A 13,715-nucleotide genomic window follows, 5' to 3' on the forward strand; every position below is an offset into this window, starting at 1 on the left:
AGAGAAGATACAGCCCAAGAAGATGACAAAAGCAACAGCTAAAATCAAGGTCATTTCTGGCATGAAACAGATATACTCATACAATGTATACTTTAGAAAGTATTTACTCTTGTTTTATTTTCGCCCATTTTAGTCAACAGATAAAGACATGGAGAATTTTAATGTCTTATATTATTTTTTTTAACCACAACATTGTTGGGGCAATTTCAAATCGAGGCAAAACTGAAAGTAGAGGAGTAAATAACACGGGGCGAAAATAACACTGTATCCAGTGTATACAAGTGGCAAAGAATGGAAACTCAAACCGATAAATCTTGCAATGATAGTAAAACGTTGCAAGATTGCATGAGGTACGTTGAGCAACAGTCTCATGGTCGCACAACACACGCAAAACAGCTGCAATTTATCTTAAATAAATCTTCATATTTCCCTCACCATCATGCAATAAACGTATGTTGTTGAACAGTGGTCTGAAACAGAGATGCTTATACAGGGTATATATATACTAGTGGCAAAGCATGGCATATTACTGATAAGTCGTGCAATGATAGTAAAACGTTGCAAGATAACATGAGACATGTTAGCAACAGTCTCATGGTCGCACAATACACGCATTAAAATCTGCGATTCATATAACGACCTTTAAAAATCGCGCATCGCTCTTGCGAGTACACGAAACATTGTGAAACATCTATACTAATGTTTGTACATTGCATCGCAAGATTTTGGATGCGTGTCTGAACAGTGTGCATGTCCACAATAGCTCGTCCGAAGCTAAGAAATTTCGATCTCAAAGTGTTGTAAAGTGTTTGTACGCCAATCGTAACGGGGCCTAAAATGAAAGAAATGCATTCTATTTAGATGCGACTGATCCACATTCTATAATACTAAACTGTTTTGGACAAAGATACAAAATAGAAGGCCCTACATCGCTACGACATTCCCTATCTCTACTCTCAAGCAATGTCATCCATACAAACATTTCCCTGTTGTACTGCTTTTTATGTTTTAAATTACTGCCATACTTACACACATAAAATAAATCGATATGACAAAAATAGAAAAATCAATCCAATATTGAGATTTATATGAATAAAATAAAGAGAATGCTATTGAATTGTGAAGTGGATGCTGGAAAATGTTGGTACATTTATATCATAAATAAGATTAAGATTGACTCATTATTCACTGTAAATTGTATACACAAACATAAGGCACATAGGCCAATCACCGCAGTTTTTTTCAGCCTTTATTAAGATAAAAAAAATCATAAAATAAAATAAAACCAACATGTATCCAATCGTCCATTCTTTAGGAAATTTTAAGTTTTGCTGAGTGGGTTTCGTTAACATTACATTTATGGTACATTGTATGTCTGTCCCCTTGAAAACGATGATATGTGCCTAGCATTAACGGAACTGAATCTCCCACGGATGTCGGTCGGGTGTTGGTAAAATGCGAAACGGACTGGAAAATCCTAATAAAAAAATACTTTACAAATATTTTAAAAAACGATTAAACATGCCTGGACGCATCTGCGTACGGTTATTTAACTTTTCAAATATTATTCTATTCATATTGCTCGGCATTCATTTGCACATACGCTTTTCCCTGTTGTATTAATTAAACATCAGGCCCCTTAGAACTCTGTGTGTACACGAGTCCATTTAATGCAATTGATTTTTCAAAAATTGGATTCTTGGTAATACCTAATCTATAAATAAGTTATAAGAACCTGTTTTCTGGAATTGCGCATTGGCAAGGATATCAAGATTCGTTAGTTTCACTAAGTGAGTTTTGTTAATATCATATTTATGGAATTTATGTATGATAACATATCTGAACACACTTACGTACTAGCATTTAACTTGCAAAACATTATCCTTTATAAATTCCTTAGCATTTATTTACATATACGCTTTTCCCTGCAGTCTTAATACAATTTGATGTCTTTTGGAAATCCGTTTGTTCACAATTCCAATAATTGTATTCGATTTTCGATAATTGGATTCTCGGAAATGCCTTTTCGATATATATGTTATAAAAACGTTCTTCGGAATTGCGCATTTTATTTTGTAGGATATCTGTATTCGTTAAGATATGAGGTTCAGGTTAAAGTGATTAAGGTAAGTGTGTACATGTAGGACCTGAATTCAAATCTAATATCCTTGCGCTGTTTAGACAAGCAATTCTTAGTACATTAAAAGTTGGTCTTTTTAAAAAACAAGTTCGTTTTCTTTCTATGTAGGCAAGTATTCCAAGATATATCAACAGGGATTGTGTTGTGTTATCATTTACATGTCCTTATCAATTTATTTCGATAATAAACATTTGTGTAAATGTACGGCTGACATATTACAAATTTTCTTGAAACTAAATTAATTTCAGGCGTCCCGCTACGCTCACCATGTTTTAAAGAAAATTATGTACAAAGGGACGATTTTAGGTTGTTGTTTCTTTTTTCTTCAAGTCTAATTTAAATAATGTCTTAAAACGAAGATCTTTTGTGCCCCCACCGCCTCACGGTTCACTAATGTGTATTTATGCATCTAAGCATATTTAAAAAAAAACAACAAAAAAACATCAATTTGAATAAATTGATTGTGAATATTATTTGAAAGAAGTATGTACGTGTCCATGTATTAAATAATTATATAAAGATATGGTATCTAATTGTTTTATCAAACAGGTAGCTAAAGAACCGGAATTTTCTCAGGTTTTAAAAGTTCACTGCTTCAAAACGTTGGCTAGCATTTGAGGTTTTTTGACTGAACTTAAAAATGTCGACTGTAACAAATGTTAATTTCTCGTTTGTAAACATGCCGAAATAAAAAAAGACAGAGGAGTTCCGCAAGGGTTGTGATACGGATCCATATCAGCTCTTAAGGGCTGATAACCTGTTTCAGCCCTTGAGGCCGATACGAGTTTTGTGATATCATCTGTATCACATATGCAAAAAAACCTGCATTAATTACTTAGTATGTAATAATTATCAATATATATATTACATTACTTGTGTACATGCATACATGTATTTGTGCAAATTGTTCATAATACTGTTGGATTTTGAAGTTAATCTTTGTAATAATTTTGTTTTAAAATCACAATGTGTTGTGTTTCTTTCTTTTCATTTTTTAGTTGTTGATTTATTTTTGCTTTGAAAGAGAATTTTGTTTCTGACATTTGGTTTTTAAAATAACCTTAATTTCGATAACCTTACTCATGCCTTTTGCCGAGAAGATGTTGCATATACAAATCCCCATGATCCCCACGGGAAATCAAACGTTTGATGTCTTCAAACACATGCAAATTCAGACCTTTTTATATCATGGCCCTCAATCGTTAATATTTTAGTTAACTAGTTAACAATTAAATGCATTTAAAAGGGGAATACGCTTTAGATGTCGATAGAGTTTTTTTTAAATAGGCTAGATTCCTTGATCCGTTCTAGTAGATTTCCCATTCAGTCAGAGATCAGCTGGAGATGATCAAAACCTTGTTTTTAATATTCGATAGTTTATCGATCATTTCTAGTGACATTAAAATTAAGAAAATATGTAAAAGTATTGATTTAAGTTATGACAGTCTATACATGAAACATAACTATACACAAGAGATTACCATAAATATTTTTTAATTGAGTTATAATAATTAATAACTAGGTTTTTTTTTTGTTTTTTTTTTTTTTTTAGATTTTTAGTAGAAATTGATTCTACTAAAATCCGGGATTCCATTATGAAATATTTGTTACCGAAAAAAGTTAACTTATTTTTACTTCATTTTTAACACCCACACAGTGCAGCTTTATCTTAGTTTTCAAAATGTGAATGCTTAGGCGATCACTATGTTAAAACAAGATACAATGTAGTCTCTTACCAGCATTTTCATTGTTGTTGACTTTTTATGTTATCATCTGCCTGGCATTTAAGAGCTACTGATCAATTTTCTGCTAAACTTGCTACAGTGCATTCTTGTTTGGTACTACATGTAGCTGCAGATCTGTAGCTCCCGGTCTGAAAAATTTGGATGAACGACCTGGGAGCTACATGTACAGTGTCTCCCATTGTAAAAAAAACCCCTGCAATTTACAGCGCACAAAACAATTGCGCTTGTTTTGGACTGATTTACCTTATTTTCAAACTTATTCTGTGAAAACAATTAACACCATTAAATTCCTTGTTCAATTTACTACTGATATGGGTACTTTACTTGCCTCAACTTTCTCTTAAACACGCTTACCGATCTCGGAAATTGAAGTATGTTAAATTCACGCCAAGCTCGAGAGTCGCCATTTTTAAATGTAAACAAACTGCACCACTTTACTTTACAGGGCTGGTGATGGAGTTTAAAAGAATATCAGAGGCAAGTAAAGTGATGATGTCTGTAGTAAAATGTCCTAGGAATTTTTTAAAAATTTAATACTTGTATAGAATATGTTCGGAAATTAGGTTAATCAGTCCAAAACCAGCGCATTTTTTGTGCACCGTATATTGCAGTTTTTTACTATGGGAAGCACTGTAGCTCCCAGGTCGTCCATCCGAATTTTTTCAGACCGGGAACTACAGACCTGCAGCTAGTTTGGTACACAACAATAGTTTGTTTTAAGAAAGGAAAAAGAGAAAAAAGGTCATTTTCATAACGTTTTTGAAACGTTTGGTGTTATGTGTAGTTTTCATATAAACTGTGTATGGTGGATTTGCACTCAAAACAGGACTAGATAACAAATATGTAAATAAGAAAATAAAAGATGAATTTTTTAAACAAAAAGCACACAAATCGGTGTCCCTTTGTTTTTTGCAGAGAGCGGGGAGCGGATTGTACCGAAAACAATGGCAGTGATAAGAATACGATGAAATACGATGACTAATTAAAGCAATAATACAGAGCAATAAATTAAAAATTATTTAAATGTTTTAATTGTTCACATTATTTATGACTTATAAAAAGATTCTACGGTACATGTACACCTGGTTTAATCTCTTTCTTAAAGGTCATGGCAAGCAAGTTACCAGAAGTTATTGAAAATACTGCTCGATGCAGACAGGTTGTGGGAATGTTGGAAGGTGAGCAGGTTTTGGCCGTAGACTGTGAGGGGGTCTCACTTGGAGTAGACGGCCCCTTGACTTTGGTACAGGTCGGCATTTATTCAGGAGAGGTTTATTTGTTCGACATACTTAAAAACAAAGACCTGCTAGGCCGGGGGAGACTTGGAACTCTTTTAGAGTCAGGCAATATCGTCAAAGTAAGAATCATATTTGTTACACAATGGCTGTAGATTTTCAATTGCAAAAATGCGATAGATAAAGTTTTCACCTATTTATAACATATATGTAGCTTTAATATATAAGTTTTCTGCATGTTTACTGTAAACTTAGGTGTTTAATTCATCAAGCACATTTTCTTTGTTTAATTTTACCAAAACGTAGATCGTTTATCATGTTCTCGCACATTTGTGATGATATTTCATATTTTAGGTAATGCAGTCTTGTTCCAACGACAGTGCTGCATTTTATCATCAATTTAATTTGACTCTCAAGAATGTTTTTGATACACAGGTAGAGTATTTAAAGTTAATGAACTTTAGAGCTATGAAATGTCACAAGATAATATTTTCGTCATTTTAACGTTTCAAATAAAAATTAACATTTCTGTCTACAAAGTACAAAATTGATGATCGGAACAAATATCCAAGATTATGCATCATCTGTTTTTAACACGAGAAACTCGGGAAGGAAAAAAATCATACAAAGACTTATGATAAGAATTCTAACATCTTTTCTTCATTTGAAAGAACTGCGAACGGTAGTGTTGTCCAGCCGCCTAACTAAAAGTCATATTTTGATTATTGTCTAAATAATTTTTTTTTATTAATAATGTAAACATTTATGTATATTTTCATCAAATATATGTTTTAGTCAAACAAAGAGAGATAACTTTGCATATGGTGTGAAATTAGCTCATTTCATAAAAAACACCTTATTTTTTCATCTTTCACATTTGCTAGTGTGCAAATCTTCTGATTCAAGAGCACAAAGGACGTAGATTAGCACCACCTCTCAAACTTGCTGTCATTTGTGAAGAATACGGAGGAAAGGGGTTTTCAACTGAACTCAAAGATGGTATAAAGGTACGCGAAGAAGTTAAGATATCTAAATGACTATATGCACTTTTCGATCCTATTATATTTGCAATTTAATGACCTACATGTATATGTTTGACTTGAAAACATTTTTCTGAAAGATTGCATAATGCATATATTTTTGATTTTCACTATTTGACAGACCGAATGGATGAAAATGACTGGCGATATTTGGGCCAAACGGCCAATGACGGAAGAAATGATATTATATGCGGCGGGTGACGTCACAGCCATTGTACCGGAAGTTTATGAAAACCAGAAAAGGTATCGATCGGGTAATGATCAAAGATAACTCATTATATGATTAACAAGTACTATTTTTTCCACCTCATTCCTCATTGATACTTATATATGAATAAACAATAAATTCATTGCCGAGATTGTTTAGTGCGTTACGGTGATTAACGACATTATTAACCATTTATGTAAGAATGTAAATAATTCTGTATTTGAAGGTATCTCGAGGATAACAATTTATTGGCAAAGTTTGAAGAGAGAGTTGAAGAAGAAATCTTTTACTACATTGACCATAGCTTCAAACAAAAAAGGAGAGACAGAGTCGATGCCAATGTTAAAGAAATTATAAGAAATATAGATGCTACGTACTCAAGCAACGCCAGCATAATTGACTTCAATGAAGATGGCGACGAATACCGCGCTCTGAAGCGAATACATTTCAGGGAAGCCGCTGATGTGTCAGTTCTTATTGATCGTTTGAAAACCGAACTTGTTAGGAAAGATTTTATTGATCTTTCGGAAAAGCTTGAACAAGAGGGTGAAGACTTTGTTCTAATGAGATCAAAAGTCCATCTCTTTGACTACGAAAAGCATCCAGATAAGCTTATTGCAGACACCGCAAAGATTGTCAATAGGAAATTAAATGACATCGCCTTAAAGGATGTGCGTACCAAGTATGATATGCAATCCAAGCTTGTTTTCTTGAGTCAAATTGAGAAGGAAGCCCTTCGCTCGATGAGACCAAGTGGATTCGACGATCCAGATTTTCCACAGGTAACTCTTCATCTTTACTGGTTGCTAATGGAGGAAGATTTGCAAAAGAAATTTGACGAATTTAAAGAAATTCAAAGAAGTTTTAAGATGGGAGAAGGTTACTACAAGAAAATGAAGTTTTATATTGCAAGAAGAACAAGAGTACCCGAAAGCCTAAAACGAAAGGCACGGATGTTCAAAAATGAATTAGATCGAACATTTGGACGTGATGTTGTTCCGTCTGGAAATGCTGGTGTCTAAACAAATGCATGTCTTTTCTTTAATGATGGATCACATTTGATATTTTCTTTTTGGTTTATTTAACAATTCTTTACACCTTTCCCCCTTTTAAAACTGTTATATTTTTATATGCTTTGGATTGTAGATACTAGACTTAGTATACCCCTAGAGCGTTTCTCATCGCGTTTTTTTATTTGTGAAACTCAAAATTCACTAATTTTTATTTGTGGTGGATCTGATAGTTGTAATTTCATTACAATTAATTAAAGCTATCAATTTTTCAACATTTTCGTTGTCTTTTCCAAGACCCTGACAAAGGGTGACTGCAGAGCAGTTATTTTTAAGAAAAATTCTGGTTGACTGGTCGTATCGCTAAAGTTTCTTAAACGCATGTGTATTACTCACACACACACACACACACACACACACACACACATATATATATATATATATATATATATATATATATATATATATATATATAAATATATATATATATATATATATATATATATATATATATATATATATATATATATATATATATAAAGACATAAGAAATAAGGGCTACCTTTACATCTATTGTCTCACTTCCTACCAAATCGGAAATATTTTACGTCTGTTTTGTTTTTGACATTTACTTATAATTTCATCTTTCTCTTGATATCTTTCCTGAAAACATCCGACTAATACTACATGTAATTTCAAAAAATTTACGAGTATTGGTATAAATGTAGCGGCACTAAAAGTGGCCATATTAGTAGTAGATTATTTACATTCAACTCTTAAAGTATCGTAATGATTTTAATTTAATTTGGGTAAAAAAGCGCAATCCAGCTTCAGCTCTTTTGACTTTTTTAATTTTAAAACTTAATAGGTCTGCACTGAACCTCTATGGTTTGTAACTGCGTTCACTGTTCTGTATTGTGTCCAGTAGTACACCTCTTATGAAATTATTTCATACTAAAAAAGGTAAATTATGCACTTAATTTTTTGGTATAGTCGTACTTCGAAAAATTATGCGCAAAATTTGGTCTAATCTAGTTATTGTTACACTCAAGGTCCTCCTTTAAAGCTTGAATTTGAAATGGAACTACGCAATAATATTTTTTGAAAACCATGTTGATAGCCATTAAGCGAATTTAGATTCAGCCAAATATGACAGTCAGCGTAGATAGTTTAAAGCTGAACACTACGCGTAAATAGGCACTGTCTGCCATTTTTCTTTTTTATCACCGCTATCCCAACCTCTATATAAGCATCATACCTTCGAACGGTTTAAAAAAAAATTCGCTGCAGACGTCTCACCAGTGTGGACGTAAATCATCTCAGTGTTAATCGGTCGCAATGAAATCATAGTCTGTCCTTAGATATTTAGTGCACATTTGGGTAACCACATTTACACATTTGCTTCTTAGTTAACGTGGTGACTTATTGCTTGGATTGAAGATAATACATAGATTATAGTAATGTATATTACATCATCAAGGAAATCAGAATAAACTGGAAAAACAACTGACTAATCTTTAATATATTTGCCAACATATAAAACATTCTAATCTCCTCAAGTAAAATATTTAAAAAGTATTGCAATGATATGGCAATTGATATTTATCATATTACACGTCAAAATTCAATTGCATATTTGATCAACCCTGTAAGCTCGTTAACTTACAATCATAGTAACGATAGTATTATCGAAGTTCTGTGATGACACCCGCATTAATTACTTTTCAAAGTAATTGACCCAACTCTGATACAAATGCAGGGATTACAGATGGAAAGTGTGTATTATAGTAGCAGGTTACATGTAAATAACAACACGATTGCATATTCGGATGTCTGGATTTTTGAACACGATTACCCTCCATAGTTCACCACCTTCCTCCAGATTATATGCTTTTGACCAGTCCCTTCAACGAAAAAACAAAACTAACGAACCAAAATGCAATCAACCAAATTATCAGATTTTCCCATCAAAATGCGAAGCATTTAATATCTTGTCTTCTTTACTTAGTAATAGTAATCAAAAGATTAATGAAAACCAGTGTTACTACTATCAAAGTTTTTTAAAATATATTGTTTCATTATGTTCAACTTTACAAATCATCTCCATAAAGGGGGGATGGTATCATTAGAGGCTGCAACATGAATATTCGTATTATAAGAATTCAGAAATACGAAAACCTGAAACCTTGATCACCTAGAACACATAACAGTAATAGGCATTATTTAAGGGGTGTTGTTTAAACTTTATTACATGTAATAAATAACATAATTAATACACGTAATGTAACAATACATAATTACACACATTTGACAGCATTCATCGGAAATAAACTACCGTGATTTCCTTTTATATACATGGTTAATCCTTTGTGAAGTTTTTAAATGTGCCTAAATCGTTGTCCATTTTTCCCCACCTGATGTATACCATTATTGGATTTAATCAAAATGAGCTATTGCGTGCAATTTTTACAGATTAATTATTAAATTACTTTTTTTTTTCGAAGCTTTAACCGCCTCCATTATTTTCACCTTTTTCTAGAAGTAAGAAGAAGACGAGTAGGAATAATATGGGTTGTTCAAAGCTTCCCCCGCTTACCTTTCTAAAAAAAAAAACAAACCCCAACAACTCTAAAAGCTTTTCGGGGACCTAGATTCGATCAAGCGCCACGCAAACAATCCAAATCAAATCAAGATGTCCTTTTACAACAATTGTCACTTTCATATATTTATTTAGTATATTGATATTATGCATAAAGGTGTGTTAATGTCGACATACCAACCAACCTGCATAATAAACGTTACACGAGAGACACGATTTCTCGAAGAAAAAAAAAATCAGTATCATTAACGATTTTAACTTATTTTTAAATACTGAATCATTTATGTTGTCTCAATTCTAACACAAGAGGCCCAATGGGCCACATCGCTCACCTGAGCAACACTGACTTTATATGGGCGTTCAAAGGATATGTGCCATGTGGCCCCTCAGTAGATTAACCAAAATGAATATCCGAATTTTCACTTATTTCTGCATATACTTAATCTTTGACATATTTACCTTTATGGAATACCATTTTTACCGAAAATAAGATCATAATAGAAATAAGAAAATAATAGCCCCCCCCCCCCCCCCCCCATCACTTTATAAAACGATTAGTTTATCAATTATTTGCAATTACAATTACATTGATTTTTAAAAATGTAATTAATTACTTTCAATTACTTTGATAAATGTAATTAATTACATTTCAAATAGTTTAGTTTTATTTGTTTTAAATCTTGAGAACATATACATATATTAACAGCATTAAGATATACAGAACTTTATGTACGGTTATGTTTTTAAAGGTTGTACAGATCAGTTCAGATCAGATTTCTTGAAAATTTCTTGAAAAATTTTCTTTAAACATTAAATTCATTAAGTACCATTGAGTTCATTTTTGGTTCTGAATAATATTTTCTCTATAGTGAATTAATTTTTATTAACATATTAAAACTATGTTTATTCAGAAAGTATACCTTCCGGCAGTACAGCATATCAGTATATAAATAATAATTGCTATAATTCACAAGACAGAGATATTTTGACTCCCTTTAGTCTAAAATCAATGGGAATTCTTGGGTATTAGAGGAGTTCACACCTCCACAAAATTAGATCTTTACATTGCCTATTGCCCTGGGCAGTGTGTTATGCTGTATAAACATATGAAACATTATGGGACATTTAATTATTGTATAAACAAAAGTCCATGCCAAACATGTATAAAATCTATTTATCATTATAAGACACCTATTTTATATTTTAAACTTGGTAAAAAAGTAATTGAGATGTAATTGAAAAGTAATTGAAAATACACAATATTTTTGGAATGTATTTAAATACATTCAATTACTTGTAATTGAAGACAGACTCAATTACAAATTACTTTCAATTACTTTGAAAAATGTAATTAATTACACTCAATTACAAATACTTTTTTCAATTACCCCATCCCTGATTTGTATTTCCGTTTTCTGAAATATCACGGCTGACATGTTACAAATTGACAAATGTAAAGTCTAAAAGTTTGTCGAATTTTGACATGACCATATATGGAAACAGTGACGACACTGATAGAAAAAGGCTAGCTGCAGGTAAAGGCATGCCGTAATCGCCGGAATAGAGACGGAGTAAATAAAAAAATATTAGGTAGGCCTATAATCATATTATCTCTAGATAACAACATTTCTTAGAAAGTATTATTTTTCGGAAAATTAAATTATGAGATTGGTGTAAATTTTATCAAGAGAAGGTATAAAAGATGCGAGTGAAGAATTCGATCAGCTTCAGATATCTTCTTAGAACTGAAAAAAATTCATTTCATGACTTTGTTCGAACACACATGTATAAAGATATATACGCATTTTTATTAGAGTACAATCATGCTAAAATTTGTTAAAGTATAAGCCTCGGCTGAATTAAGAAAATATCTCCAAAAGCATCCCTATCGCTACCACAAAGTTGGGACAACATTTTTCCGCGAAATTACCAAATCTTTTCAGTTCGTTCATTCGAACTATTTTAAAAAAAACCAAAGTAAAGCTGTCAATGTGACAGCAAACCGGTTTTCTTTTGTGTGAAGAGTATCCATAATTCATTTGTCAATCCTGAATTGATAAAAACTACCTATCCAAATAAATGGGTTACTCTATATGCATTGTTTTTGCCCAAAAGTAACTAAATTTATCAGCTGATATTTTTTCATAAATTATCAGAAATCAAAATCCTAGCAGTTTGCATACATTGTACCTCTGATATATGTATAATTGAACTGAAAAGAACAACTTCCTATCTTGAAAACTGTTCGAGGAGTAGCGGTACAATAAGGGTACCTTTTTGGCAGCCTCTCGCCCGCCCGCCATTTTTACTATTTCAATAACCGGAAACCCGGTTAAAAATTCTCTATCAAAATTCTTAGAATTCAGAAGCAATAGAGTTACATGGGACCTCAAGGCAGTCTTCGAACCCCATGCCGCTCAAAATATATTTTACCCCCTTATATCTTGATCCGTCTCATTTCTAGAGAAGAGTACGCATTAACTTATATTCCAGTTTAAATTACATGTCAATTTTTTTTTAGAGAAATAAGATATTAGGCATTTCCTTTTATAATACTAAGAGAATTATATTACGGAAATAAGCGCATTCGTCACATCGGCAACGATTTTTTTTTAAATAAATAAACCTCTTCTTGTTTGGTCCAGTTTCAATCATACCTCAAATTCTTTTCTAAAAACAATACCGGTATTTCTATTGAAAAGGTGTCGTTCATTAAAAGCTTATTGCAACAGTTTAGCTGAATATTATGTTTATTTTTCGTCTATTCCGGCGATTACAGCATGCCTTTTCCCGCAGCAAGGCAGTTGCCATATAATTAAAGGTCATGTCAAAATTCGACAAACTTGTAGACTTTACATTCATGTCAGATGCAGGCACGTAGCATCGGGGGGGGGGGGGGGGGGGAGCATGTAAAAAATTATATGAAAATAAGGAAATTTGCATTGACATTGAAGGTATACATGTATACTCCGCCAATGGGATTAGGCAGTTGTTGAATGATAACCTTATGCACAGGTTTACGGAAGTTGTAAAATAGAACGAATACAGCTAGCGCGTCTGCTTTCATTGATAAATGAGAAGATGATGTAAAAGGGATAAGACCATCGGCGTCTGTAATCGTCTACTTTTATAGTATAGAATATTAATGAGTCCTGTTTATCCCATAAAAGCAAAAATATGATTTATCACGTTTCCTGCAAGATTATTAGATAATGGAGCAACAATTATGAAAGGAACAAAAATCAAAATCTATCAATACTTTCATCCGGCCAAGGCCATTCTAACATACATATCTAATATCTGATCCTAGCTGATCCTCATTTTTTTACACAGGGTGTGACTAGTTGTATTACAGCCCAATTCATATTTAAGGGTCATGGTCACAATTCGAAGGTTCTTTACGTCAAATTTTACTATCATTTTTATCACTGTCCTAAATTTTATTTCTTTATTATCTATTTTTTGTTGTTGGGGGGGGGGGGGGGGTTGTTATTGTGTACAATGCTCAAGTAAGGCATTTTTAATATTTATTCAAAATATTTGAGTGTCAGTAGTCGGGTTGTAAGCGAGATACAGAGCTAACAATATTTGATTTTGTAAACAAACTTAAGTAAATAAATCTTTTTGAATGTTGAAAAAATTCAGGTTTACACCTTAAATGATTGTGTCAAATGCTGTCAGAACGTTAACAGTTTGTTTATGTTCAAAACGAATTAGCAGCTAACAAAAACATGACAC

At 32.5% G+C, this 13,715-nt stretch overlaps 1 protein-coding gene across 2 annotated transcripts; it reads left to right on the top strand.

Moving 5' to 3' along the window:
* Nucleotides 1-1,654: 1,654 nt before the first annotated feature.
* Nucleotides 1,655-7,653, top strand: LOC105320376 (uncharacterized). Of its 2 annotated transcripts, XM_011418297.4 has the most exons (7): nucleotides 1,696-1,790; nucleotides 2,080-2,126; nucleotides 4,991-5,242; nucleotides 5,475-5,555; nucleotides 6,005-6,127; nucleotides 6,282-6,403; nucleotides 6,595-7,653. In XM_011418297.4, exons 3-7 carry the CDS (start codon nucleotides 4,994-4,996, stop codon nucleotides 7,388-7,390), a joined length of 1,371 nt encoding a protein of 456 aa, XP_011416599.3. In that variant the 5' UTR covers nucleotides 1,696-1,790; nucleotides 2,080-2,126; nucleotides 4,991-4,993; the 3' UTR covers nucleotides 7,391-7,653. The 2 variants fall into 2 exon arrangements, with proteins under 2 accessions (XP_019919676.3, XP_011416599.3); XM_020064117.3 differs by lacking the exon at nucleotides 2,080-2,126 and having other exon boundaries at nucleotides 1,655-1,790.
* The last annotated feature ends 6,062 nt before the right edge of the window (nucleotides 7,654-13,715 follow it).

Source organism: Magallana gigas, chromosome 2 (assembly GCF_963853765.1).
Source record: "Magallana gigas chromosome 2, xbMagGiga1.1, whole genome shotgun sequence".
NCBI lineage: Eukaryota > Metazoa > Mollusca > Bivalvia > Ostreida > Ostreidae > Magallana > Magallana gigas.

Coding starts and splice junctions, on each gene's coding strand:
- LOC105320376 (XM_020064117.3), top strand. CDS start 4,994: ATGGCAAGCAAGTTACCAGAAGTTATTGAAAATACTGCTCGATGCAGA. Junction 5,556..6,004: donor AGAATGTTTTTGATACACAG/GTAGAGTATTTA, acceptor CACATTTGCTAG/TGTGCAAATCTTCTGATTCA. Junction 6,128..6,281: donor AACTCAAAGATGGTATAAAG/GTACGCGAAGAA, acceptor ACTATTTGACAG/ACCGAATGGATGAAAATGAC.